Source organism: Pleurodeles waltl, chromosome 1_2, assembly GCF_031143425.1.
Source record: "Pleurodeles waltl isolate 20211129_DDA chromosome 1_2, aPleWal1.hap1.20221129, whole genome shotgun sequence".
In the NCBI taxonomy this organism is placed as follows: Eukaryota; Metazoa; Chordata; class Amphibia; order Caudata; family Salamandridae; genus Pleurodeles; species Pleurodeles waltl.
Window position 1 is genome coordinate 881,353,960 of NC_090437.1, and position 27,033 is coordinate 881,380,992.

Below are 27,033 nucleotides of genomic sequence, written 5' to 3' on the forward strand. Positions count from 1 at the left end.
TGCTAGTTGCAATCCCGTATGCAGGATGGTGTCCCTAACACCAACTGCGAATCGCAAGGAGGTCGCAAGGACCCACCTCATTAAAATGAATGAGGTGGGTCGTAATTTGCGACCCCCTTGCGAGTCGCAGCACTCACAGGGATGGTGGCCTGCTGGAGACAGCAGATCACCATGTCTGTGACTGCTTTTAAATAAAGCAGTTTTTTTTCTGGTATTGCAGACCGTTTTCCTTAAAGGAAAACGAGTTGCAATACACTCGTGAAAATGAAACCATTTGGTCTCATTTTTTCAGAGTAGGCAGTGGTCCATAGGACCACTGCATGCTCTGAAAAAATATTTTTAGAGCCATTCACAAAGGGGAAGGAGTCCCATGGGGACCCCTTGCCTTTTGCGAATGGGTTAGCACCCACTTCACATGGGTGCTAACTGCGAATTGCTTTGCGACTGCATTCGCGGTCACAAAGCAATTCTGCATAGCAATGCGAATCGCAAATAGGAAGGGGAACACCCCTTCCTATTTGCGAGTCGCATTCACATTTTGTGAGTCAGTACCGACTCGCAAAATGGGAATGTGCATCGCGATGCGTGTTTTGCATGGCGCAAACTGCAAATTTCGCAGTTTGCGCCATGCAAAACGTTTCCTACATCTGGCCCCTAGCAGCAAGGGAGGGTATGGTGTGCAGAGTAACACAAAACAGTGAATTGTGCTGTCTTGTGTTTATCCAGATTTATCAATCAGCACAGGGCCATGCATTCGTGTGTAAATATGACTTAAGTATTGCATTGCCCATGTGATACCATGAGTGATGCAAGGGTAAAGCAATCCAATATTCCAGCTAGGCCCTAGTTATATTCTGGGCCATGGTATACCATGATCACTTTGCAGTACAGCACGGTACATGGCAATGACACACCAGTATGTAATTAGGTAATGGCTGTTTTCTAGAATGAAAAAGCAGCCATATTGTTTTACTACATTTTGGCTATGTTCAGTGTTAGGGCCTTAGACATATGTAAGTAGTAGGTTCCTACCTATTACCACTTTACTAAAGTGGTAATAGGAAGAAAACTGTATTTTTATATACTTTTACATGAGTTTATGGACATGCACCCCAATAGTTACACAATTTTGTGAAATAACGAGAAAGTATCACTGTGACAGATGTCTCTGTGTTTTTAAACCCTTATAGCTTAAAAATGCCTACCCTGCTTGACTGAAGCACCAAGAAGACACCATCTCTGCACTATAATGTATAATCCTATCAAATGTCATGTAACTCCATGCAGCCGTTTTCGTGCCACATCGAATACTACAGTATTTGGAAAATAAATTGGTGGGAAAACACACTTTAGGCCCCCTTTTTATCTTTGCACTCCCTTCACAATTCACCACAAAATGTACTTTGTCTTAAAATGTAGAAAATGGTGTAGATCTGGGAAGGTTTGTGTTGATTTGTCAAATGGGTGGAAAGTAATTATCAATTAATCAATCAATCAATATTTGTAAAGTGCAGGTGTCTCAAGGCGCGGGGGCGGAGAACCTCATCCGAAGAACCACATCTTGAGGTTCTTCCTGAAGATGGTGAGCGATGGCCTTTGTCTGAGGTGCAGGATTTTAGGGAGGTAATATCCAAGGAATTACTATATTTGGGAATACTAACTATAACTACAGAGTGGCAATCAGATTTAATGTGTTTTCTTTCTTTTTATCTATTGTATTTGTTGTGTATTTGTTTATTGGTTTACATAATCATGCGACAATAAATGTGTCTTTTAGTTGTATGTGTAGTAATTCTGAAACTTTACATAGGCAGTTTAGTTTTATTTTTGGGCTTCCTTGCTACTTTTAGTAGGATTGTGTTACATATGAAGCGCTCAGTGAATGTAAGTCAATTACTGTTGTTATGAAAATTAAGATTATTTTTTTGTTTTTCCTAATGCCCAATTTTACTGTCCTCCATATTGTACTTTGTGTAGCTTACTGCTAGGTCACTTTTCTAATTTGTTGTACAGCAGTGCATAAGGAAGTTGGTTTTTGTTTGGCTTGATGGGCAAAGTTTTATGTGAGCCAGAGAAAATGCAAAGAAAACGTATGCAGATTAAGATGTGTTCTATACATTATGTATTTGTTTATAGGTTTCGATTTGCATTTGACCATAAATGGGTCTTTCTGTTGTTCATGGAGTAAATCTGAAACTTACATATGGAGTCTAGTGTATTCTGTAGGCTCCTTGTGCTACTTTTAGTAGGACTGTGCTACACAGGAAGGCCATAGTGAATGAAGGGCAATCATTGCTATTGTTATACAAGTTGAGATTATTATTTTTTCAGTGGCCAATTATCACCCCCCGTCCCCCCCCTCCCCCCAAATAGTAGCTTATGTGGATCACTGCTAGGGCAGGTTTTTGTTTTGTTGGACAGGGGTGCATAAGAAAGATGTTTTTTGTTTGGCTAGTTGAGCCAATTTTATTCTATGAGCCAGAGAGCATGCTAAGAAAATTTATGCAGATTAAGATGTGTTCTAGTCATTATCTATTTGTTTATAGGGTTTTATTAGCATGTTACCATAAATGGTTCTTTTAGTTGTTCATGTAGTAAATCTGAAACTTTACATAAGCAATCTAGTGTATTATTTTGGCTTCCTTGCTACTTTTAGTAGGATTCTGCTACATTTCCCAGTGGCCAATTATCATGCACTCCAAATAGTAGTTTGTGTGGCTCACTGCTAGGTAAAGCTTTCTTTTTTTATTGAACAGGGGTGCATAAGAAAGTTGTTTTTTGTTTGGCTTGTTGGGCCAGTTTTATTTTGTGAGCCAGAGAACATGCACAGAAAACAAACGTATGTAGATTGAGGTGTATGCTATTTATTATGTATTTGTTTATAGGTTTACATTAGCATGTGACCATAAATGGGTCTTTCAATATTTCATGTAGTCTGAAATCTGAAATTTTACATATGCAGTCTCGTTTATTTTTGGGGCTTCTTGCTGATTTTAGTAGTATTGTGCTGCAAGATATGACTAAGTTCAAAACCCTTAGAATGTAACATTTACTTACTCTAATTACCTTCAGTACCCCCAAAGGATGACATGCACCCTCTAAAATGTAATACTGTAAATTTCATAACAATCCAACAGACGATTTTTGTGCTATGCACAACACAAAGGTCTAGGGAAATGCATTAGATTTAAAGCCCATTTTGGGACCACCCCTTCTTCCGTGCACCTCCTTGACAAAACCCTGCTAAGCTTTCAGTCCTCCCAAAACTAAATGAGGCAACAAGTCTGCAAAGTTTCACACACATTTGCCAAACGGGTGCAAAATTATAAAGGAATGAAAATCTGAAACATTCCTCTCTCTGGTCACTCTAACTATAACTAAAGAGTGGTTACTGCCACTTTGTAATATAAATATTCAATGAAAAAACAAAGGTTTAATTGACATTATAGTTAGGTGTGATAAAAAGATCTGGTTTTGTTTTAAAACAAACCCTAGAAATTCCCTGAAAAAAGCAAAGGTTAAAGTAACATTATTGTTAGGTGAATACATCAGTGACAAAATTTTGAACTAAAAAACACAGAAATTCACCAGTAATAATTTGCAGAGCTAACTATAACTTGACCTTCATCCATGCACTGCTTACGACTTTACTGATGACATCTCAATTGACATCATTGATATAATGGTATATATTGGGTGTGCGCTGCTGGGGAGTTGGCTTTAAAGTTGACTTTACGTATGGTAATAAAATATACCATATCCATCACAAACAGTTTGCTCAGATTGCAAATTCACCAATCTAAAAAAAGCCACAGACCCACTGGAGTGTAGTTTAGCTTGGTTTATTCCATGCATCTATCTGCCATTGTGCATTTCAGCCTCACAACTGGCCTTGATCACATGACGCGCCTCAGTGACTTCTCCATTACTTAAAAGTGCCCTGAGCATTATCCATTCCAAACCTTATTTTAGATTCAGTCCTTCAATGTAGTGGAAAACCCACCATGATCATTTTTGTTTGTTATTATTACATTTTCATAAAAGAATTGCTCAAATTACTTATTTCGTAAGTAGTTAAACACTAATCTCAAAACTTCATTTAGCAGCCTGATGCATTGCTCAAATCTTAAACTGTATAACTTCACTTAATTTATCATTACACATTAACACATCAATGGCATAATATGTATATATATATGTGTATATATTGTACCTACTGGTGATAGCCAGGAAGTAGTTATAGTTATGTTCTGAATTTACTCATACGAAAGCATAGAAATTTCCAGTTATAGTTAGAGTTCTTTCAAGTAACTATAACTCGTGCCCTAAGGTAACTATAACTCACGCCCTTGCCATGTACAGTTTTCTTATCACTCATTTTATTTCAAATGTTGCAGTGATAATATCGAAGATGCCATACAAGATCTCATCAATGATATAATTTGTGGAGTTGTGCATGGCAAAGGCGTTTAACCTACCTAGCACACCAGCTTAAACTCACCATACCCTAATTTACACTCATCATTACAGCAAAAATCAGAAGATCTAAGGTAAAGAACCCCCTTGCGGAGCCCATTTGGCATTGCAGCACCGGCCCAAGAAGAAGCAGCCCAATGATGAAGCATGACACCCATTTGGCTGTGTGAGGGCTATCACTTCTGATCACCTGGATCCTCCGATCCAATGGATCAGCCCCTTTCCTGGTTTTGATGGACAGCTTCACCTTTTTTTATAGAAACAGCATTCCTTTCTTGTACAGTTGTGTAATTAACTTGATCCACCAGGTGGAGAAAAGGTCTATAATATGATTCTGAGCTGATCCAGAGAAATATGATAATTCTGGATGGCCCATAAAATTTACATAACGTTATTGTGACCTGCATATTCCAACGTGCATGTTTTATCTCAGTTTGACACCTCGCTGGATTATGTAGGCTGAAGTGTAGCAAAACCATACTTTAAGGCAGATTTTAGCTATATGTACAATACAGTGATACTACAAATAATTCAGCAAACCCTGCTCACCTATCTATTAATGCCCCTTAATATTCTAACACCTAACCTTGGTCAGCACGTACCTTGGCAGGGTTCCTTCTGCATCAGGCTACTTGTGTGCAATTACTGGGCTGCACATGATGGTAGCGTCACTCATGCAGTCCCCATGTGTAAGTAAGGCAAAATGTTTGGGGATAACCCTGCAGAAAGGGCCATTTCCAACAATGGATCATGTGACTGGAGTAAGGTATCCTTCCCAATCTAAGATTGATCCTTGCAATTGAGGATTACTAAAACACACCAATCAATCAAGGCTACCTTTCCTCCTCTTCAGTCACTTCTTGTTCCTCTATCTTCATTTACTGTTTATTAACTATATACGGTGGCTGGATCCGTCACTCAGTAACCCTGGCTGTGATTTCTGCCTCCTTTTTATTTGCTTCTGGAATCCTGCTCCTGGAACCTGGCTCCATCCCCTGGAATCCTGCTCCATCTGGATCCATTCCCATCTACTTCAGTTCAGGATTCTCCTGCCTGGTTGGAGGTATTTTATGCCATTAGCGTTTTCCTCTAAACTGTGATCATTCTTCAAGGCACTGGTCATCCATGCAAGAAATCACCTGCTGGGTGACACAGTGGCTACAGGAACAAGTTGCCCCTACCTCTGGCAACATACAGGTGTTAAGTAGTTCAGTTATTGCTGGAGAGTCCACTGTCTGTCTTTAGTTTGGCTAGAACTCCATGAGGGATAGGGACCTTTTCTACTTTGTACATAGTTAAGTCTGCCACTTCCATAGTGTTCATAAATGGTTATAAGTAATTGTTCTTCCATCAAGAAAACTGCTCAAGGAAGGTGTGCTTAGTCACTGGGTGACAGCGGGGGCCTCGTCTGGCCAATGGCTAAATAACTTGACACATAAGACAGGCAACATTCACCTCCTTGAATATTTGGTCCACCCAGGGGAATTAAACCTTTTACTTTGGTTTGGTGTGAGTCTTAATAATCATTTGTGGGTGGCTGATGCTAAACATCTGAATGTCTCTTCTCTCTTTTCCCAGCACTTTCTTCACCATTGTAGTGTTGTGCCATTGCTCTTCTAGGAAGTTTCTATATGAGTTTGGTTTGTGATATGCAGGATGGTGTCTGTTGTCATGCCTCAAATAACATCATCAAGGCTTAAGGTGTTGTGTGATGCTACTTTCACGTCCCAATGCCTTACAGTCCTTTTGCTCTTCTCTTGTAAATGAACAGTGATGGTTGGACAGGTAATTGGTTGGTTGCCCATGCTTTGATAGTGTTCCTTTGAGAATTGGTAATGCTATAGCTGCTGTAATAATTTCTCTGTTCAAGTGGAGGTTTATGGCTGACACTTAGAGGTGTGGGGCCCATATATTGTGGCAACCCCCAGGAGAGTTAACTACATAGATGTGGAAGTGGGGCATTTCCAAAGAATAGCTATCATCCTTTTCTCAATCAGCAAAAAGTGTTGTTCCATTCCAAAGAGAGTTCAACTGGTAAAGGCAATGAGATGTTTGTTCCTGCTGGGATCTTCCCATAGTAAAGCAGCTTGGAGACCTCAGGAACTAGTATCCGCTTCTAATCTGTTAGGTATTCAGAAGCTGAAATATGCCAAGAAGCTGTTATCCAGCAGACATTCTTGGTGCACCGGAGTGTGACCTCTTGGGCACCTTCATGACCATGATCATGATCAATTCTCTGTTTTTCTCTGATCCTGCAGGGCCTGTTATGATGGATAACGTGGACTTAACAACCCCTATAAAGTCCCATTCCTAGAAAGCTGTAGATCTCTGATTTGTTAAATGTTCAGTGGTCTTTAAGTCTTGTGAGGGAATCTAAGAGGCATTGTTGATGTTCCTGGTTGGTTGCTGCATATATCAGGGCACTGTCACTGATACACAGTAATTCAGGGGTGTTTACTAGCACTTCTTTTAGTGTGTTCTGCTACACCCTAGAGGTCAAGTATACTACAATATACTCAGTCTCATATACCTGTTAACCCAACATGGGTCAAGAAAGTGGTGATGTAGTGGAATTCCTGGTGCAGTTCCAATTAATGACATTCCACATTGAGGTCCAGCTTCAAGAACCTCCTATTGCCACTGATGCCACCTACGTGATAAGCTAAGAATGAGTCAAGTGCTGGAGTGCTGCATCTCTGGCTCATACCTGCATTATTGGGTAAGCATGTTTCTGTGTATTTCCTGGCATGGTTGGCCTGCTTGGCCTTCCATGAAATGACAAATGATAAAATCCAGTAAGTGGGTTAATGCATTCTCATGATCACTCTCAATCTTATTATGCTCCTATTCCACCAGTTACCTTGCATGGAAACACACTTGTTAGTGAAAGCAATTGATAACCAAGAAAAATTAGACATATTCTTCTGATAAAGTATTCTTCACCTAGTGAGATGTGGAGGGTGATCAGAAGTCATATGGGTTTTACTATGGTTTGTCAACTCAGTAGTGTGCCTGATGGTATCTCTGAGAAAAAATATATGTGCACATCCCTGCATTGAACTGTGATGTATTTATCTGTCAAAGCAGCTCTTCTGAGAGATGTGAATCATCCATTTATAGGTATACATTATTTTACAGGCATAACTCTTGGCCTTGAGTTTAGGTAGTGATATTATGCAGTAGTACTCATGTAGATAGGGGAAGCGATTTTCATTTTTAATTCTCACTTTGCATTTTTTCATAAATGTCACCAAGTTCACTAATGAATCACATCTTATTCACCATTATCAGGGTGATCATTGTTTCTCTCATTGCTACAAGCCACTTAGTCGCCAGCCTAACAAAGAAGAAGCAGCAGGCATGGTCTAGTGGGTGAGGGAGTGCTAGCAAAGATTTTAAAGATGACAAACCACACAAGCCCAATGAAGGCATGGAGATTCATAATAGCTCAAATTGTTCTGGCTCCCCGGGGCCCTAGAATGCGTGAGAGCTGATAGACACTTGGGAAAATTATTAGCAAGGATGAATCTCTACTCCAAACAGAAAAATAAAAGCCCAATCCAAGTGAACTGTAAGGTTATTAAATTTTCTTTATATTTGTTTCAGTGTCCAGTTGTTTCAGCATACATGTGTTTTGCTCCAAAAAAGCTAATAAGCTTTTTCAAGGCTCCATAACAGTATACTGAAGCATGGGCACATGAAACGGAAACATAAAAGTGCTAATCTTCCATTAGGTCATAGCAGCAGGCCTCTATTGTGATGTGCTGGGTCAGTGTGTGTAAATGGTGCACAATATCATCACAAATCAAAGGGCTGTGGGTTTCCAGAAATGAAAGAATCAGAGTGGAAGGTGTAATGCACTACCCTAGCAGTCTGGGATGGAGCAATAGGTGGGACCTGGCCAGGCCTTGCATTTACAGCAACAACTCTTTTCCTGTTTGCCAATCTAGATGCACCTACAGGAAATAAAAAAGAAATACTGGCAGATAGTCATCATATGCGTTGGGATGCCAGGGATGACTGACAGCAGGAACAACCTGTCCTAGGGAAAATCAGTCTTTTGTTTCCAATGGAAGTAACACAAAACCTTACTCCTGTTTTACAGCAGATTACAGTGAGCTAGGCAGACTGTAAGACTCAGAATTTCTCCCCATTCAGGAAGAATTTTGATAATGGCATTGGACTACATGACCCATTGGACTACCTAACTCAAAAGGACAATCCACAGCAAACTGTCAGTCTTTCAATACAGTCAAGGCTCCAGGTGAAGCATAGCAGTTTTTGAACCTCCACAAGTTTAGGGCTTTTCCTGGAGCAGGTATGCGGATAAGAGCCACACCAGTATAGGGGCATTTTGATATTTGTCTAATATAGTGGGCAGACTCTTTGGTCCCTCTCATCTCTGCCTGTGTTGAGCAAAAGGAATCTAGATTCCAGAGTGTGGAAAGCATCCCCAATCCATCAGAAGTGCACGAACCAAAGGAATGATGACAGTTCAATCTTGGAGGAAAGATGCAGTCCATATATGCAGTAAGCAATGTGGTCCTCTTATGGACTTTCTAGACACACAATAGCAGCCCAGAGCAGTATCTTCATACTATGCTATGTGTGTGGCAGAGTAAATCAAAGTGATATAGCATAAACAGTATTCATTGCATAACAACCTTCCTATGGTTTGATTTTTGCTGAAACTAACAGCGCAACAATTCTAGACTGTTTCACAAACCAGACCAAACTCTCATTTATTCTATAACAAAAGCATGGGCTACCTTAGGCAGTGAGAGACTGAAGAATTATTTTCAATAGCTTCAAATGAAAGAAACAAGAAGAGGGCAGGATGGACCTGGGGAGTTATTGACAAAGAAGAGATAAACTAGAGTCCTGGGTTTCTCATCAGGTAGGTGATTCATGGTAAGTACCAACTTCCAAGAGATCTTTCACGCCCCTAACACTATCACTCTGGCTTTGTCTTAATTAAACCTGAGCCAAAGACTAAATATCCAGATCCGACATCCACCATACACTGCTGAAAGCTCAGTGCAGTCATCCCAGACTGCCATCCCAAACAGAGGATAATCTGGTTGTTTTGGGAGTATATAAATGTCAAACAGATGTGGGAGCGAGGAACACTGGGTCACAACTTGAGCTAGAGCTGACATAAAAAGTGGCAGGGACATGACTTGAAGTCTGTTAGTAAATAATTCACCTTATTCATACCAGAGCACTTCTTCTCAAACCAACAGTTTGAAGACAGTCCACGAGGAAAGTATAGTCGAATGCCTAAATGAATCAGGGCTCTTACACTGTTGTCATCTTGGATCATTGAGAGATCATTCAGCGCTGCTGCCAGCACCCACTCATGCCTTTTTTCAGATGACAACCAGTTTGAAATCCACTCAACAGCTCATTAGATTCAAGAGAAGCCCTAAGCTGTATTCACACATGGGCTTTAAAAACCTACTGTTGTCAATGGAAATACTAAAGGGACAGAGAATAACTGAAGATTCCATGTCCGCTGACGGCTTGATTAGCTAAGGAGTCACTGGTACAAATGTAAAGCTGTCAGTACCTGTCCGATGTATTTGTCATTTTTATTTATTATTATTTGCTAATGTGCAAACAATTTAAGAGAATATCCAGCTTCACAGCACCAAGGTACAAGCAACAATAGAGATACTATAGGTAGATTAAAAATGCATTAAAATAAAACAAGATAAATAAAAATTGACATAACATCACAAACCATTACGATATAAGAAGCAGGAAGGAAATTACACTAATAAACTAAAAATACAATTACTGATTTTCTAATAAACTCAGTAGAGGATTTTTTCGGGATTACATTTAAAACTCTTGACATTTATTTCATATCTATTTAACACAAGGTCTAAGATTCAGAGAAGATCAATTCCTTCAATACCTGAAGGTCCTCTACAGGACAAGTGTCAAAACAAGAGCCCGATTTCAATGTCTTCAGCATGGCCATAAATGATCTGCCTAAAGGTATCTGTGGAGGGCAATCTCTCAACTTGTTACTAGTACATCAACTTTATACACACACCAATTATTTTTCATCTATGGTTTGTGCCTTAGTCACTCTGAAATACAAGGGTTTAGAAAATGTACTTTCCAAAATGTTGTATTAAATTGGTTACCTTCAGAAGTAACCAGCCATGATGTGTTCTGTCTCACTTACAGATCAGCATATACAAATAAGAACCAACAGACACAATACCCATCATTTGCCTTCTCACACTTGCATGGGCATGTAGTCAAGACCAGCACATTGCAGGGATTTCTTTGAGGATAACACACTAGCAGAATCTAGCCACTAGGGGAGTAAGGAGCACAAGGGTGGCATGAATGAGAACACAGGACCATGAATGAAAACTGAACAAAATGTGTAAGAGACATACCAGAGATCTTCAAATTGGGGCAGGCTGTCATAGGGCCTGAATGGATCTGAGGGTGTTTCTAGGCACTGGCCACCAGGAGCATCATGCGGAAAACTGTGTTGTACTTTAAGTGATAATAAACAGAGTGGCGGAGAGCCACTCTGTAACAGGCTATCATTAGCATCGTCATGTCCTCATGTCTAGACTGGAAGCAGGTGTCAATGAGGGAGGGCAAATAACCCCCAAAGTTCCTCCCCTCGTTTCTGATAAAGGATCACTTTATTGCTACTTTTACAACGTAGGAAGACAATGCTGCCCATAGTACGGTGGCAGCCATGTATTTGCTTGCATATTTACGAGGTTTGCTGAAACTAACTGCAATCTTTAAATTGTTAAATATGTTTACATTTGCCAATATTATTTTATTTTTGTGAAAAATATGTTTGTCATTCTAGGGTGGGGACAATGATTTTTTTAACACAAGGGGCAACATTAAAATATTTTAATACCACTGCAATAGACCAATAGTGACAAAAAGTCTCAGAACAAAAAAAGATGAGGCTCAATGAGATACTGACCTATAGGCGAAGAGAACATAATCCTTCACTGAGTTCTTTGACACCAGTATGGAGCGATCTTTATGGACAGGGGTATCATCTGCAGGAATTTCCACCTCACACAGGAGCTTGCATGCATTGGTCAAATCAAAAACCTGCAATATAGGCTTGTATTAGAGGTTAGTAAATACTAGATCTATGCTAATTATTTTTACTCACCCAGGAACATGTGAAATGCAAACTGAAATGATAAAGATAAGCCTGATTCAAACTGCAGTTTGTAATAAGTAAAGTAGTACTACAACTCACATGCTAAAAAATGCTATTCACATAGATACAGGCACAGACCACCGCCTCTGACTCTCCTATATTTTCTGTGTGCAGAGCTCCAGACAGGTATTGGCATATAACTTTTTCATACTTGTGTGGGGTACCAGGGGAGTGGCTGGAAAATAGGAAATACTGCAAAATGGGAAAGGGTTAAAGAAATTTAAGAAGGGGTTGAGAGAAGTATATGCTGATAGAAACACACACACCAAAAAAGAGTAAGGCTGCTGTTAATCACTAACTATAATTTTAAAGTTTCTGTGGCCCTAATGGTGTCTAAACAAGTGTAAATTTATGGCGGTCCAGTTTTGGAGTAAGTGAAGCAGCATACATGAGCAACCACTGGTACTGCAACACACTCCGATAGACAACATTGGAGGCACAGAAATAAAATAACGCCTCATTGGAAGTAATATTAAATAAATTATTTAGGCATTTATTTATAATTTAATACACATTTAATTTGATGAGGTAATGTACTGTAACATTTTATTTGATTAGGTTTAGGTTAATAATAAATGTTTCAAATTAATTTACAAGTTTATTATACATAAAAACATATTCATAATGTTTTTAATGAACAATACACTTTAATCATTTTCCCCGTCCTTCCCATATAGTGTAGATCTCCCTCAAAGTGGTAAAGATCTTCAACCATAGGCGCAACATTACTAGTAGTAACTTTACACTTGTAAATCCTGTTTTAAGAGGCTCCATGATGATTTGAGCGGGTGCAGACATGTAAGCCTCCACCTAAGTGTAAATCTACACTCCGCAATGGAGAATAACAAACAGTGTAGAGTTACACCTGGGGGTAGTAGGACCTATACACATGCATAAATATACACACAGCCAATACTTACAACTTTACAATCAAACACTGATTGTTCATTCAAAAGGACTCCCTCTTATTAACTGTTATCAACAAAAACACTTTCCTCGAAATCATGACATTTAACATAGATTTCTATAATATCTGAATGATTGAGAGCTAATAAATTAATTATTTCTCCAGACTAGAATACAACATGCATCCAGACTTTAGGTGTTCCTTTAGCAAGATATAAAAAACAGGTGGTACAAACAGAGCACACTATGAGTACAAGTTGGGGAGTGCATCGAAATGGATGCACAAACTGGATACATAGGGGTTCATTATGAGTTTGGCAGACTCAGGACCGCCATGTTGGCGGTGGCATCGCCAACATGCTGGAGGAGAAGACCCCCAAATTATGACCAGAATACAGCCAAATCACCGTCGGCACCGCCAGTGCAGTCAGGCCACCACGGTCGACGGTAGCTACCTGCAGGCCGGCGGAGACCATGTTCCCTTCGGCCATATTACGAGGCTGCAAACTGCCAAGTTTTCTGCCACAGTCGCACCACCATGGAAGCCCTGGTGGAAACCAACAGATTAAAAGGAGACACTCACGTTCAGGAAGCCATACCTGTCCGGAGCTGCCATAGAACCAGAACTACACGTCTTCCTGCTGCTCCTGTTCGCTCAACGATTACAGAAGCAGTTACGACGACAGCAACCGTAAGTACACACACTTACCTATCACTTTTGTAAAATGTCAAAGGACCTACGCACACACAACATACCAATCAGGAGCAGGTGGCGAGGGCGACACACACGTAACCCTACACATACATGCACACTCAAACACAGCCACATACCCACACGCACATACAAAGTACTCACACTATGGCTAACGAACACACACACACGGCTGAAACACACACCAACCCCCAGATACACAGCACCAGCAGAGTCACACACAACACCACCAAAAGACACAACTACACCACAACCGCAACACCACCATAGCATCGTCAAGCACCCACAATACACACCACCTCTTGACAAATCATACATGCAACACGACTTACCAACACCAGAGAACGAACACACACAATCTCACATCCAAACAAAGCAGCATATGTCATACCCCGCAAACACACATCACAACGGATCTGACATACCAATCTCCACACACACACACACACACACAGTACAACCACACAAAGGCACACAACACAGCAAATACCACATGTCAACACAAACACCACACAATACCAACATAACAACATGTCCCCACCATACTGATGCCCATCACACAATACACACCCATCACTGGAAGACAAATGCACTGCACAGAACCACACATGCTGACCATACACAACTGGTAGCACAACCACCACTCACACAAAACTTACTCCCACACAAACAAAATCAGCCAACTCAAAACATTCCTTAAGATCATAAAAGCAGGACAAAAATGAAACCTTTGATATATACATACAAAGATGACGGCCATTCGCAAGTCCAACATAGACAAGTGCAACATGCACGTAATGCACATGTATGTGCCCCTAACATGACTCCTGACTGCCATGTAACCTCCACAGGTAGGGGTATCAAGGGGGCAACAGGCACCTCAGGGATTAGGCAGGGAGCTTGAGGGGCGGTTTGGGCTTAGGTTTGGGAGTGGGATCTTTGGGTTTGGGAGTGGGAGCTAAGGTTAGAGCTTAGAGGAGGGCTGGGAACTCTTGGGTTGGGTAGACTTTTTCCGGGGAGGGGCATGGGAACTTGCAGGGGAGGTGGTGGAGGGAGAAGGGCTGGACTTGGGGAGGGACACAGAGCATTTTGGGGTCTCACGGGGTGGGAGAGGAGTAGGGAAAAGGTTAAACTCCGATAGGAAAGCTTTCTTAGACACACGGGGACGGTCATGGCAAAAGGGTTTGCGTGTGGAGGGACAGTGAGTGGTTGTCTGAGGTGTTTTGGTGGATGTCTTGGGTGCATGTGTGTTCGAGGTATGCTTGTGGGTGCTGGGTGTCTGTTGGGTGAGTGAGTGTGGGCATTTATATTTCTTGGGAGGAGGGGGGTGGAGATGCTGGCAGATGCCGTGGTGGATGGGTGACTGTCTGTTGGGGTGGTGATTGCAGGCATGGTGGATGTGCTGCATGTAGGCGTGTCTGTGGTTGTGGTGCCTGCAGATGTGGTGCCTGCGGATATTGTGACTGGGGTGGATGTCTGAAGAACTGCTATTGTGCTGGTTGTGGGTAGGATAGGTGTTGTGGATGGATCGGTGAATTTTGGTGTGGTGACTGCAGGTGTGTCAGGTGTTGTGTATGTGATGCTGGGGGTAGTGGTAGTGGGGCTGCCAGGGCAGGTAGTGACTGCTGATGTGTCTGCAGGTAGATGTTGCTTGTGTGCATGCCTGTGGTGGGTCTTGTGGTGCTTGTTTTTGTCAGCGCTACCCTTGGATGTTGAGGTGGATGCATGCTTGTCTGTTTGTGTGCTGTGGCTGGGTCGGGGAAGAGGGCCTTGGGATTGGGAAGAGGAAGGTGGAGAGGGGATGGAAGACAAATGGTGAATGGCTGCTGTTAATGTGAAAGCCAGAGCCTGAAAGGATCTCTGTAGGCCAGCCAGTGCACAGTGAATGCCCTCGAGGAGCGCATTACTCTGCTGGACCTGAGTTGCCAGTCCCTGAATGGCATTCACGATGGCCGACTGACCCACAGAGATCGACCTGAGGAGGTCAATAGCCTACTCACTGAGGGCAGCAGGGCTGACAGGGGCAGGGGCAGAGGTGCCTGCGGCAATGGAAACTACCAACCTCTTGTGTGAGCAGGCATGGCCAACTGGGTGGGGAGCGACAGGGAGGGCATGGTAGAAAGGGGATGACCCACAAAGATTGTGCTGGAGTGGTCCAAGATGGGTCCTCCAGGGAGTGTCCACTGCATGAGGATTCCAAAGATGATGTGCTACCATGTGGCACTCCCCTCGCCCTCCAGGCCACTGAGTCCCTCACTGTTAGTAGTATCAGCACTCTGGGTCTCGTGGCTGCCAGCATCCCCACTCACCTGTGCCCTGCCTCCTTCGCCTGCCAATGCTGATGCACACAGAGAGCAAGGGAGGGAGAGAGAGGGTCATCACATTCTTCACATTCACACATTACAACAGGCACAACTGTAGATGTATATCTGCTGGCAAAATAATCCCATAAAGAAACCCACAGATCCTACATCATGTCAAACATGTTACTTCTATCTACCCCATTTGTCATTTCTCTCACCGATATCATAATCCATGTAAGGTAGTACAACTGGAGCATCCCATCAAATCACCTGTAAATCTAAGTCAGCATGCTCATCATGCCATGGCTAAAGCTGATATATCGTCCAAATCCAGGTCATACCTTTACATAATCTTAGCATTTTAAGGAAATGCAGTTGACTGACCATATCATGCCTATTCCGACTCTACACCTGACCAGTCCACGACTATAAGTCATGTTCTATGCAAGTAAAAACAACTCTCTTCAAGAGACACAGCACCTGACATTCCAATCACATGCCTAGCTCATCCCTCTGTACATATATGACACAATGGCAACAATCTATGATGAAGACACAACATGTGTCAGTCCCGTACAGTTGCCATCACATTTTTACATTCCACATCTGGACAACAGCTATGTCACTACATGTACCAAATCTTAGAGAAACAGCTGCAGTCACTATTCACAGATATTCCATATCACACCTTAAATGCATGTACAGCTACAGTGGCCTACCTAGCAGACATGAGACATCCACTGACAATCACAGAGAGCATAGTTACAACTACTAAACAAAAGACAGGCTACTAACTCTTAGAAGAGCACATTACATTCCACCTGACATGCATATACAGAGGCACGACATTACAATATGAGTACACCAACATCACGCACACCATTCCTGACGTGATTTCCAATAGCTAAGTCCAGGCAACACACATATCCCACTGAAAAGACATGTACACATGGACCTACACGACTGCAATTGCAACAATATATCAACAACACCTGTATGAGAAATAGTAGTACAGATAAACCATGACATCTTGAAAAATGAGGTGAACCAATACCAATTCCTGTCCAAACTGCCCACATCAGCTAGGCTAAGGGTAGCAATGATTGTCCCACTCTACAAGACCTGCCCCCAAGTAACCATTGAGACATGATGTAGAGAGCTAATACCATGTGTTGCACTCTTATTGGTAGGGCATTGTCACATATAGCATGGACATTGCACATTGTCAACAAGTAGGACAGCCTAGTCACTCGCCTCCTCTACAACAAAGGCATCGGGATAAAAGTGATTTGCCCACATGTCAATGGCATGAAAATGCATGGTAAGGGCAAATAGACAAAATCATACACCCATAGTTGGATGTCCTTCTGTTACAACCTTCACATACCCCATAGTATGAATATGAAGGAACAATGGGGACACCTCCGCAAATCCATATGAACAGTCCAATACTGGCCATACCAATTGACTGAATGAGATGCCAGCCTCACATGGAGTCACTACCTGTACCAGGACACAAGGTATCTAGGCCCTGTACCAAATATGCCAGGCCCTATGTAGTACATACAGTTGATCTTTACAGATGTGAGTGGTCTGACACATTAGAGCTACATAATTATATATTCAGATTAATAGACCTGGAAAACTGTATGGGCAGGATGATACAGCAGCTTACAGACATATAGATGGCTGGGTAGAGTCACACATGTGGCACTGTCAAATGTGCATCTCCACATGCAGTCATATATATATTCCTTGACACACGTGATCTAAATGTCCCCATGCGGAACCCTAAGGCCAGATCTCCATCTTTTAGTCAGGCAACTTGAGTACTATGTATTCCTAGTAGTCAACATATATGTAGCATCTACTACAGTGTCACAGCTGCTAAAGTGTGACAGCAAACACCTAACTACCAGAGGTAAGTATATGGAGTCAGTCAGTAATTACACCCTTGCGGCTGCTGTGCTGCCCTCAAACCCCCATCCACCTCAGGGTAGGAGACCGCCACAATGCGGGGCAATAGGGGGTCAGAGTTTGACGGGCACCCCTCCTTCGTTGTAAGAACATCCCCAGCTGGGCCTCAGCCGTCTTCCGGGCCCAGCATCTCAGGTCCTCCCACCACTTTCTGTAATGGGTGCTCTGTCTGCTGTGGACTCCCAGGATTTGCACTTACTTGGTGATGGCACACCAAATCCCCTTCTTCTGATGGGCGTTGACCTGCATGGATGACACAGACAAAAGGAGAAAGTCATGTACACATACGCCATACCAATAGGAGTGGTCAGTACACATCAGTCACAGCAAGTAGGCACATATACCCATCGTCTCAGCACACACGCCTTCACATTATGCCATCTGCATGAATCTACACCCTTACAAGTTCACATGCCCAGTGAAACATCACAAAGGACGCACCACATAGCTAGGACATTGGACTCACCTGCTCCTCTGGTGCCCCATATAGCTGTATATACCGGGGTAGGACCTCCTCCACTAGCCTCTCAAGCTCTTCCAGGGTAAAGGTAGGGGCCCTATCACCTGCAGGACATGGCATGATAGCTCCCAGAGGTAGTACACAGCAGCTTATGTTGGGGAGATCTTGCTGGCAACAGTGTCAGGAATCAAGTGAGCAAAAGTGCTGAAGATGGTGGTCACAGCCACCATGTACATGACTGTCACTGCCGGTGGACATCGCCATTGGCTCAGGTCCGCCAAAGGCATCAATGTTTCCGAATGGCAAGTTACACAGCAGTTGCAACCGCCTACGGCCATGACAACTTCCGTCGGCGGACATAGGTCACTTCCACCTGTCCAGTCCAGTAGGTCAGGCACCTACCTTTTTGGACACATCTCATAGGTGGAAGTGTTTACTAATCTGTGTCATTCACTTACTCCCCTAAAGTGCTCTATATCTGTATGTAGTGCCATCACGTTTGTGCAACACTGTGTGCAAATGTGAAGTAAAAGCTCTGTTGAGTGAGTAAATATGGTGATAACTATGTACAGCTACTTAGAGGTTCTTAGTCCATGAAATGATGTAGATCAATTCCAAAACATATGTGTGATTCATGAAGGGCAGCTAAGTCTTACACACAAATACTCTAACAGTAGTAATATATGTACAATCCCACTGTCATAGTTGCCAATGTGCACCAAGGAGGGTGAAATCAGTGCATATATATGGGCTGTACTGTATATGTCAAAAGTGCTAGGCGTCCTCTACACATTTAAGGTGTGAGGTAATACACAAAGTGTACATGGTGTATGCATACTGCACAACTCATAGTATTTTCACTTGTCTTCAATAGTTATCCTGCCATGGGGAGAGTGACAGACCACCAATGTACAGTCCACTAGCAGAGTCGGACACCATGGAGGAAAGGCATGTCATCTAGACATATCATGTTAATCGTCATACCATCATGGATCTTTGTACTCAGTTGGAGCCAGATCTGATGCCCGCCATTGGCAATTCCTAAGGCATACCTCCCATCGTTGATGTCTTGTCTGTGATACACTTCCTGGCCACAGGCTCCTTTCAGAATACAGTGGCTTTAACAGCAGGGATATCTCAGCCCATTTTCAGTCTGGGGTTGAAGGATGTACTGTGTGCATTGTTAGGACACCTGGACAGATACACCAGGTTTCCCCACTGAGCGGATTTGGCCTATGTGAAGGCAGACCTTAATGAGATGGGACACATTCCTCGTGTGGTAGGAGCCATTGATGGCACCCAGTATCAATGAACAGGTGTAGAGGAACAGGAAGAACTACCACTCAATCAACATTCAGGTAGTGTATCTGGCAGACCAGTATATCTCACAAGTCACAGCCAAGTATCCAGGATCTGTGCATGATTCCTACATCATGCTGAACAGCAATGTCTCACAGCTAATGGCACAACTCCACACAGAGAGGGCCTGGCTGATTGGTAAGTTTCCATTGTAGTGTGTGCTTATGAGTTATGTCTCCTGTCATCACAATATAGCAAGCCCCACATACATTTTTGTGTTGTTCAATCATTGTGTTCACAGGTGACTCAGGCCATCCAAACCATCCTTAGCTGTTGACACCAGTGAGGTGCCCATCCACGCCAGGGGAACTCCATTACAACGAGGCCCATGGGAGGACAAGGTGTATAACAGAGTGAACATTTGGGCTCCTGAAGGCAAGATTTAGGTGTCTGGATCTATCTGGAGGAGCCTTCCTCTACGCGCCCAACAAGGTCTGCCAAATTATTGTTGCCTGCTGCATGCTCCACAATCTAGCCCTGATACCACTGATAGCAGAGGAGAGGGAGGCAGCTAGACAGTGGCTGGAAATGCTGATGTGATAGGTGATGAACAGCCAGAGGAAGAAGGAGCAGGTGACTCCAGGGCAGATCTTATCAATCAGTACTTCAACTGACATACAGGTATGTGAAGTGGACCTGTTGTTGTGATAAATGTGCACAACTTGAAGTAGATGGCTGCCATTACACCTCCTTTCTTGCTTTATCTGTGGGGGTGTAATGAGTTCCAATGCCTATGTGTAAATTGTGAATGCAGACTGATAGTTTGTAATGTGTACAGGACAGAATGTTCTGCTGTTTCATGTACTGTTACAGCAGATGCTAACATACACTTCTGGTAAAGACTTCTCAGATTTGAGGTATGTGTCGTGCAATCTCCTATCCTCTTTTCCTTCCACTCACTGATTTAGATAGATACAGTTTGGCTTTGCAACCTAAGCTTGAGGTATTCTGTGTCAGTGGCCAATGGTAATTGCTGACAGACATGAGAGTTGTACTTGACTTGTACATAGTAAAATGAGATTAGTTTCAGTGGGGTGGTACATTCATAGTTTATTCTTCATAAAAGTAGGGTGGTAAATGCTTAGTCCTTTTCTTTTACCTGTGGGGTTGAGGAGGATGTGAAATGGTGCATAACGTGCCAGGGGAAGTTTCTGGCACATTGCCTCTCATTTCAAAATGGGAGGAGTACTTTGTGATGGCCATGGGACCTAGCTGTCTTTGTGTTTTAACTTTGCTGTCCAAGGTGCATGTAGCTAGATACTGCCATAGGTGAGTGACAATCTTACAGGTATGGGGCCAATTTTAGTGTATGTTTGCTGTACTGGGTTCTTTTGCCAGGTTCTTTGTGTGTTCCATGGTATATGTGATTTAGTAGCTTTGGTATGGGTATGTGAATAGTCTATACCTGGTGAAATAGAGGACCTATTGGTGTGCCCCTTCTTTGTAGGTAGATTACTATGAGCCTGACTTCTATAACCTGTGCATGTGCATTGTTTGACACCATGGCTTACATCATGATGGTACTTTCTGTTATGCTTTATTTGCAGATTGGAATACTGACTATACAATTGTATTGTCCTGGATTTCAACCTCTCTGACATCAGTCCTGTGACATTTCTGTTGTAATGTGTCTCCTGCTGAGGAAGCCTCTGTCTGATGACCATTACACTGGCTGTTTGATACAAGGGGGCATAACCAGACCACAGTTGGCAAGCATGACTATTGTACATGTATTATAAAGGACACATATAAAGTAGCTGTGTTTAAGTGTGATTTATTGTGCATATCAAAATCCTATCAGTTACAATTGAAGTGCATTTATGAAAGTAAAAGTGATGAGTGAAGGCATGGTTGATGTATTCATCAGGGTAGCTGCTACACCCGTTGGTTACCCAAGTTCAGTGCCCTTGTACCATGGGAATATGGAGTTAGGTTTCAGAACAGTCAACAGGGTGTATCTGTGGCACACAAGGGTGACAAACCAGGAGAGGTTCACTTCCTGTCAGTGGGTTTGGCCTTGGCATCTGCTCCAGCTGGACGTCTGGATGGATGCCCAAGTTTCAAGGGGGTTTCTTCAGCTACAGAGGGAGAGGTGTCTGAGGCATGTCCTTCACCCGGCAGTGCCTCCATTCCACCAGCTGCCGCAGATGTAGAAGAGGCAGATGTAACATAGCTAGTAGAAGGGGCCTGATGTTGTGTGGAGAAAGTAAGCATGGTGGTATTGATGTCCCTCAGCACCCCTGCAATGGTAGTCATGTGGGGAACACAACAGTTTGAACAGTCCTTGGGACACAGGTTTGGGGGTGAATGGTTGCCTTTGATTGGGGTGCAACAGTGTTGGGAGGAGTTGATGTGGGCAGGGTGAGGCTTAGAGTCGTTGACTGACCAGGTGTCCCAGATGGGTCATGTTGTTCGTCAGTGTCCAGACATCCAAGTGTGTTGTCCTCACTGGGGCATTCATCTTGAGGGGGACTGACAGTCTTAGATATTCTCTCCATGGTGGCAATGGCAAGGTTAGCTGTGGAGGGAGTGAGACACAGAGTTCAGGTTAGAATGTGTGTTTGTTTTTTGTTTTTTTGTGTGAGATGCAGACAGTGGCTTAACATGATTCCCAATTACATTGACAGATGCTGCACAGCATACCTTAGTTGCACATACAACTCTGTGACTTGTTTTCCTTACTCCATATTGAGAGCTGTCATACTAATTAGGTACAGAATTTAGTGCAGATGCAATCTGATTATGTCTGATATATGATGTGACTGTTCAGCTCTGTTACCTAGTGAATAGTCAAGCTTGTAGATGTCACACATTAAAGCTGCACAATACACCATGGAGTCCTAGTGGGGACACAGTATGTGAGTCTGCAGGGGAAATTGCCCTGTAACTAGATGTTGTGCATGTACATTGACTCTGCCATCTTACTTTCCAACCCAGCTCTGTCTATTTCTGGTTTGGGATCTGTGGCCATTGGGAATTGTCACTCAGCTGTAGCTGTGTTTTGCTTTGGTTGCTATTGTGAGTGTGCCATTGCATTGCTGCCATTGCCATGTACTAGTCCTCACTAGAACAATCTAGATGGTGTAGCTAGTACTTTAGTTATACATGCATGATGTGATGTGATGTGCATTATCCAGGTTTTCACAATGATGGGTTAGTGCATTCTGGGAGTCGTAGTGATCTGATCAACCTGTAGTTAACGTGCTATTTCCAAGGGCTCTGAAGGGAGTTCGGCTGAGTGGAGACGTGGCATGCCAGAGAGGGGCTTTAGGTGATTAGGTGAGAGGTGTAGTGGCTAAAATAGTTAAACAGGGAGGATCTGGGTTGAGAGGAAGCATGCAGGACTAGTCAATTGTGTGGCATTAATGTTGTGGGCACTTACTAGACTCAATTCCCCCAGGCATTCCTGTCAGGCCCTCAGGATGCAGTATGTCCATGACCTTCTCCTCCCAAGATGTGAAATGTGAGGAAGGAGGTGGGGAACTGCCGCCAGTCTTCTGCACGGCTATCTGGTGCCTGGATGCCATGGAACAGACCTTCCCCTGTAGGTTGTTCCATCTCTTCCTGATGTCGTCCCTTGTGCGCGGATGACTGCCTACAGAATTGACCCTATTGACTATTCTTTGCCACAACTCTATTTTCCTGGCAATAGATTTTTGTTGGTCCTGTGCTCCAAACAGTTGTGACTCTACCCTGACAATTTCATCCACCATGATCCTCAACTCATCATCAGTGAAACGTGGGTGTTTTTGTGGGGACATGGTAGTGGTTATATAGACGGTAAGGATGTAGTGTTAGGTAATTGGTGAGGTGTGGGTGCTGCGATGTGAGTTAGACACGGTCTTTGAGGATTGTGTGTGCTAGTGATGTGTTAATTGTGATAGTTGTTCTGATGTGGGTATGTGCTGAGTGAGATGTGTATGTGTGCTTAAAAGAGTAAAAAAGTAAAAGAGCAAATTCTATATTTTTGGCTTCTCGAGGTATCTGAATGGCGTTCTGAATGCAAAGGATTGTGGGTTGTGTAATGGTGTGCTACATAGTGCAGTGAGTAGGCGTGTCAGGTGTGGGGATGTATGTCAGGTGTGGGGTATTCAAACTATCTAATGTGGTGTGGTTTTCTGACTGAAGGTAGTTGTGACCACAGTGGTTCGCACCGCCAATGGTTTTCCACCATGGATGAACTGTTGTGGTGATTTGTGGCTCGTAGTCTGATGGGTGGATTTTTGTCAGGCTGGCGGTGCTGGTGGTGGGACCGCCTCTTTTTCATCCTCCAGTGTCCCAGCTGTTTTGGACTTTTGGCTTTTTTTTGCCGGTCTTCACAGTGTGAGTTGTAATACGGCTGTCGGATTTCCGCAAACATGGTGGTCTTTTGAAAGCCGCCACCTTGGCGGTCTTGCCAAAAGAACAACAATCTCATACGGAGGCCCATAGTGTTTTCCTAAATTGGTCTTATATGGTAACACCATAAAAATGTACACATCTTGCTCATTTATGCAATCTAATCAAGAGGTACTAAATAAACTTCAAATTCAATCACTAATTGCATCAAGAAAAGTTCAGGGCTTTCATCATTGTGAATGCTTTGAATTTTTAAGCCTTCATTCAAAACAATTAGTCATTTTATGAGTTATGTGTTTATGTCTATGGTCCAGGACATCCTATCGACTTGGCACAGAAATGTACAAAATTGGTATGCCTAACCGTAAATCAAGTAGTCCATCGGTTTGCTGAATTCAAGTTTTTTATCTTTTCCTGTACACATACTAAATATTTTTGCATATGAAGAGCTACCCAACTACCTTCTGCTCAGAATGTCATGACTTTACAACTCTCCAGGTCACATCATAATTTCAGGGTCAACAATAGGCACTATCAGTCTATAACAGTGATAAGGAGGCCGGAGCATCATATTGGTTTTATAAAAGAATATAGACCTATGACATGTGTATGGGTATGAGATGATCCTGCCTTCCTTCAGTATCTCCAAGCAAGAATGCCCCATCTTCACAATCCCTTTCAGATCCTGAACTATGAACCTCTACTGGTAGATGTCTCCTGTAGGATTTAGGGAGTGGTCCTTTAAACTGCCTGAACGAGGATGAAGTGTGTGTGTTGAAACCATTGTTATACATTTTTGGCATTCTTGTATTTTTTTTGCTGAGCCTGGGTGCTCCTAACCCTAGGTTTCCCCCTTCAAATTGCAAATCTTTGGGTCACTAGGGGCACTCTTGGTGTATCGCAGAACAGGGGACACCCCAAATTGATCTCCCCACCTTCTAGTCTTGAGAGGATGGTCCCTGTTTATCATTCTACTAAGACCCTTGCTCATGGAAGCCATTTGGCTCTACAGGCCAACACCCCACTTTACCCAAGGATCATTCCTCTATTGCCATCCATGCTGTTCCACAATTGTCCCCCTGAACATAGATATCTTAACTCAGTGATGCTATCCCATTGGAGGTGCTAATTTCCACATTTCAAGATGGTAAACTGTGACCCTAAAAGGAGAGGTAAAGAGGTTTTATGTCCTTGGAACACTTTACCTTGAACATTGAGGCACTTCGTTTTACTGAGTTTGAATATTGTTTTCATTTCCCATAGCATGCATTATTTATACTGTGTGTTCTAGTAATTTTCCTAGTGGTCCTGAACAGGATGTAAGTACATTTAAGTAAGACATTGGGCTTGATTTAGATTTCGGAGGACAGGTTACTCCATCACAACGGTGACAGATATCCCATCCGCCGTAATATAAATCCCATTATTTTCTATGGGATTTATATTTCGGCAGACAGGATATCCGTCACCATTGTGATGGAGTAACCTGTATGCCGCTTTCTAAATCAGGCCCATTATGTCCATAATGCAGGTGTGTAATGCAACTAGTTTCAACTTTCATACCATCTCTTTTTAGCTAGGATTGAATTGTTCCACATTAGTCTTCTCATGATAACAGAGCGATGTGAAAAATGTGTAGTGCAACTTTTTATACACTTCTGAGCACTTATTAACATCTTACCATACTGTACATCTTACAAATGCTGTATCTCATAAAGTGATTATCCTCAAATTTAAAATAGCAAACTAAATAAGTTCTGAGTTGGAAGTCTACGTTAAGCCGAATTTAAGAGTTGGCTTTAAAGGTTTTACCCGATGCCAGTATCTATATATTTAAATAGCTATTGAAATGGCCTAGTTTATGAAGCAGGAAAATTGATATTCACATCTTTAATTTCTATGCATGGACACCAACAGGAAACTGTGATGATACTCTTTTGAGTCTAAACATACAAAATCACTAGCAGATTTTCTGGCCAATAAAAGTTTAATACATTAGCTATTGTGAGCTAATAAGCAGCATGGTCCCTTCTTGTGTCTGAAAGACATGGATGTTTGTATCTCACTCAGCTAGAAGAAACTTGTTTTTCTTACCTTGACCAAATGGCTCCCATCAAAGAATGCCAGAAGAAGCTTGCCTTCCATGGCTGAGGTCAATATAGGTGCATCCAAAAATCCTTTTGCTGTATGGATTATCTTCCTCAGGGACAGATCCCAGACCTGGAAGGAGTTGTTTTCAGTGACGGCAACCATCTTATTCTCCTGGCATACAGTAATTGAGTCAATGTTCCGTCCAACGCCATGGAGGGTAAAGACAGGTTTGCCAGAAGGCAGGTCCCACATCTTTAAGGTTCCATCTTTAGAGGCTGTGACAGCCATAAGCTCTGTCTGTGTTTCTCCAAGAGCAGTTATTCTGTCTATGTGCCCTGGAGGTTAAAGACAGTCAATGATGAATAAGGTTTTCTAATCATAGTAATAAAGCAATCAGATACAACCATAGGGATTACTATTGTAAGATGCAAGCTTTTTAGGACTTTCTATGATGCATACAGAAGGCTCCCACAAGTACAAAAAATCAGACTGGTGCACAAGGTCAATGAAATCAGCAAGGTGGCTCAAGCCAGTTAAATAACACCTATTGCAGACGATAAATTGTCATCTGCAGGTCACGAGTCTGGATGCCAGCAGGACCAACTCAGCCTTTCATCTGAAGCTGATAAACTGAGTGCCATTACATTACACAGCAGTGACATCTATTACTTACAGCACTTAAAAAATGCAAATTGATGGTAGCAAATGCTACATAAAACAGCAGTTATTGTCAGGTTCCTTGATGTCCACAAATGTTTTCCAGAAAGCTTCATCAATGTTCTTTGCTTCTCAGAATGCCAACTGTGTGATGTAATTCCCTGGGTCACAGGCAGTAGAGTTTATAATGCATGCAAGAAAAAGATCAAAGACCTACACTCTAAACTGCTAATAAACGGTTATTTCCCGTTTACTAATCATCAAAGTTCTGTCAATCTTCAGAGTACTGATTTGTTCGATGTGTGTGTGGCCCAGGGAGTGGGATTGATAAATATCGTTTTGTTTACCTGCTAGGGAGTCGTAGAGAAGCCCACCTGGTGGGAGAAAGCATGAAGATGAAGGTAGAAGTGCCGGGACCGAAGATTGAAGGCAGTCGGCCAGCATGGACGGCGAAAAGGGGTAAACTCTCGGATCACCTGAAGCAAGAGAAGGTAATCTTTGTCATATCATTCATGATGTATGTTGTAGCACC

General features: G+C 42.6%; 1 protein-coding gene across 2 annotated transcripts in view; it reads right to left on the reverse strand.

Annotated features, from left to right (window-relative positions):
* Positions 1-27,033, reverse strand: part of LOC138245589 (uncharacterized) — a 1,324,589-nt gene that overhangs the window by 960,051 nt on the left and 337,505 nt on the right. For both annotated transcript variants that reach the window (XM_069199313.1, XM_069199321.1), the window contains 3 exons: positions 26,849-26,977; positions 25,848-26,179; positions 11,450-11,583 (listed from right to left, as the gene is read on the reverse strand). In XM_069199313.1, coding sequence (XP_069055414.1) covers positions 11,450-11,583; positions 25,848-26,179; positions 26,849-26,977 — 595 coding nt within the window. The remainder of the gene's footprint in view (positions 1-11,449; positions 11,584-25,847; positions 26,180-26,848; positions 26,978-27,033) is intronic.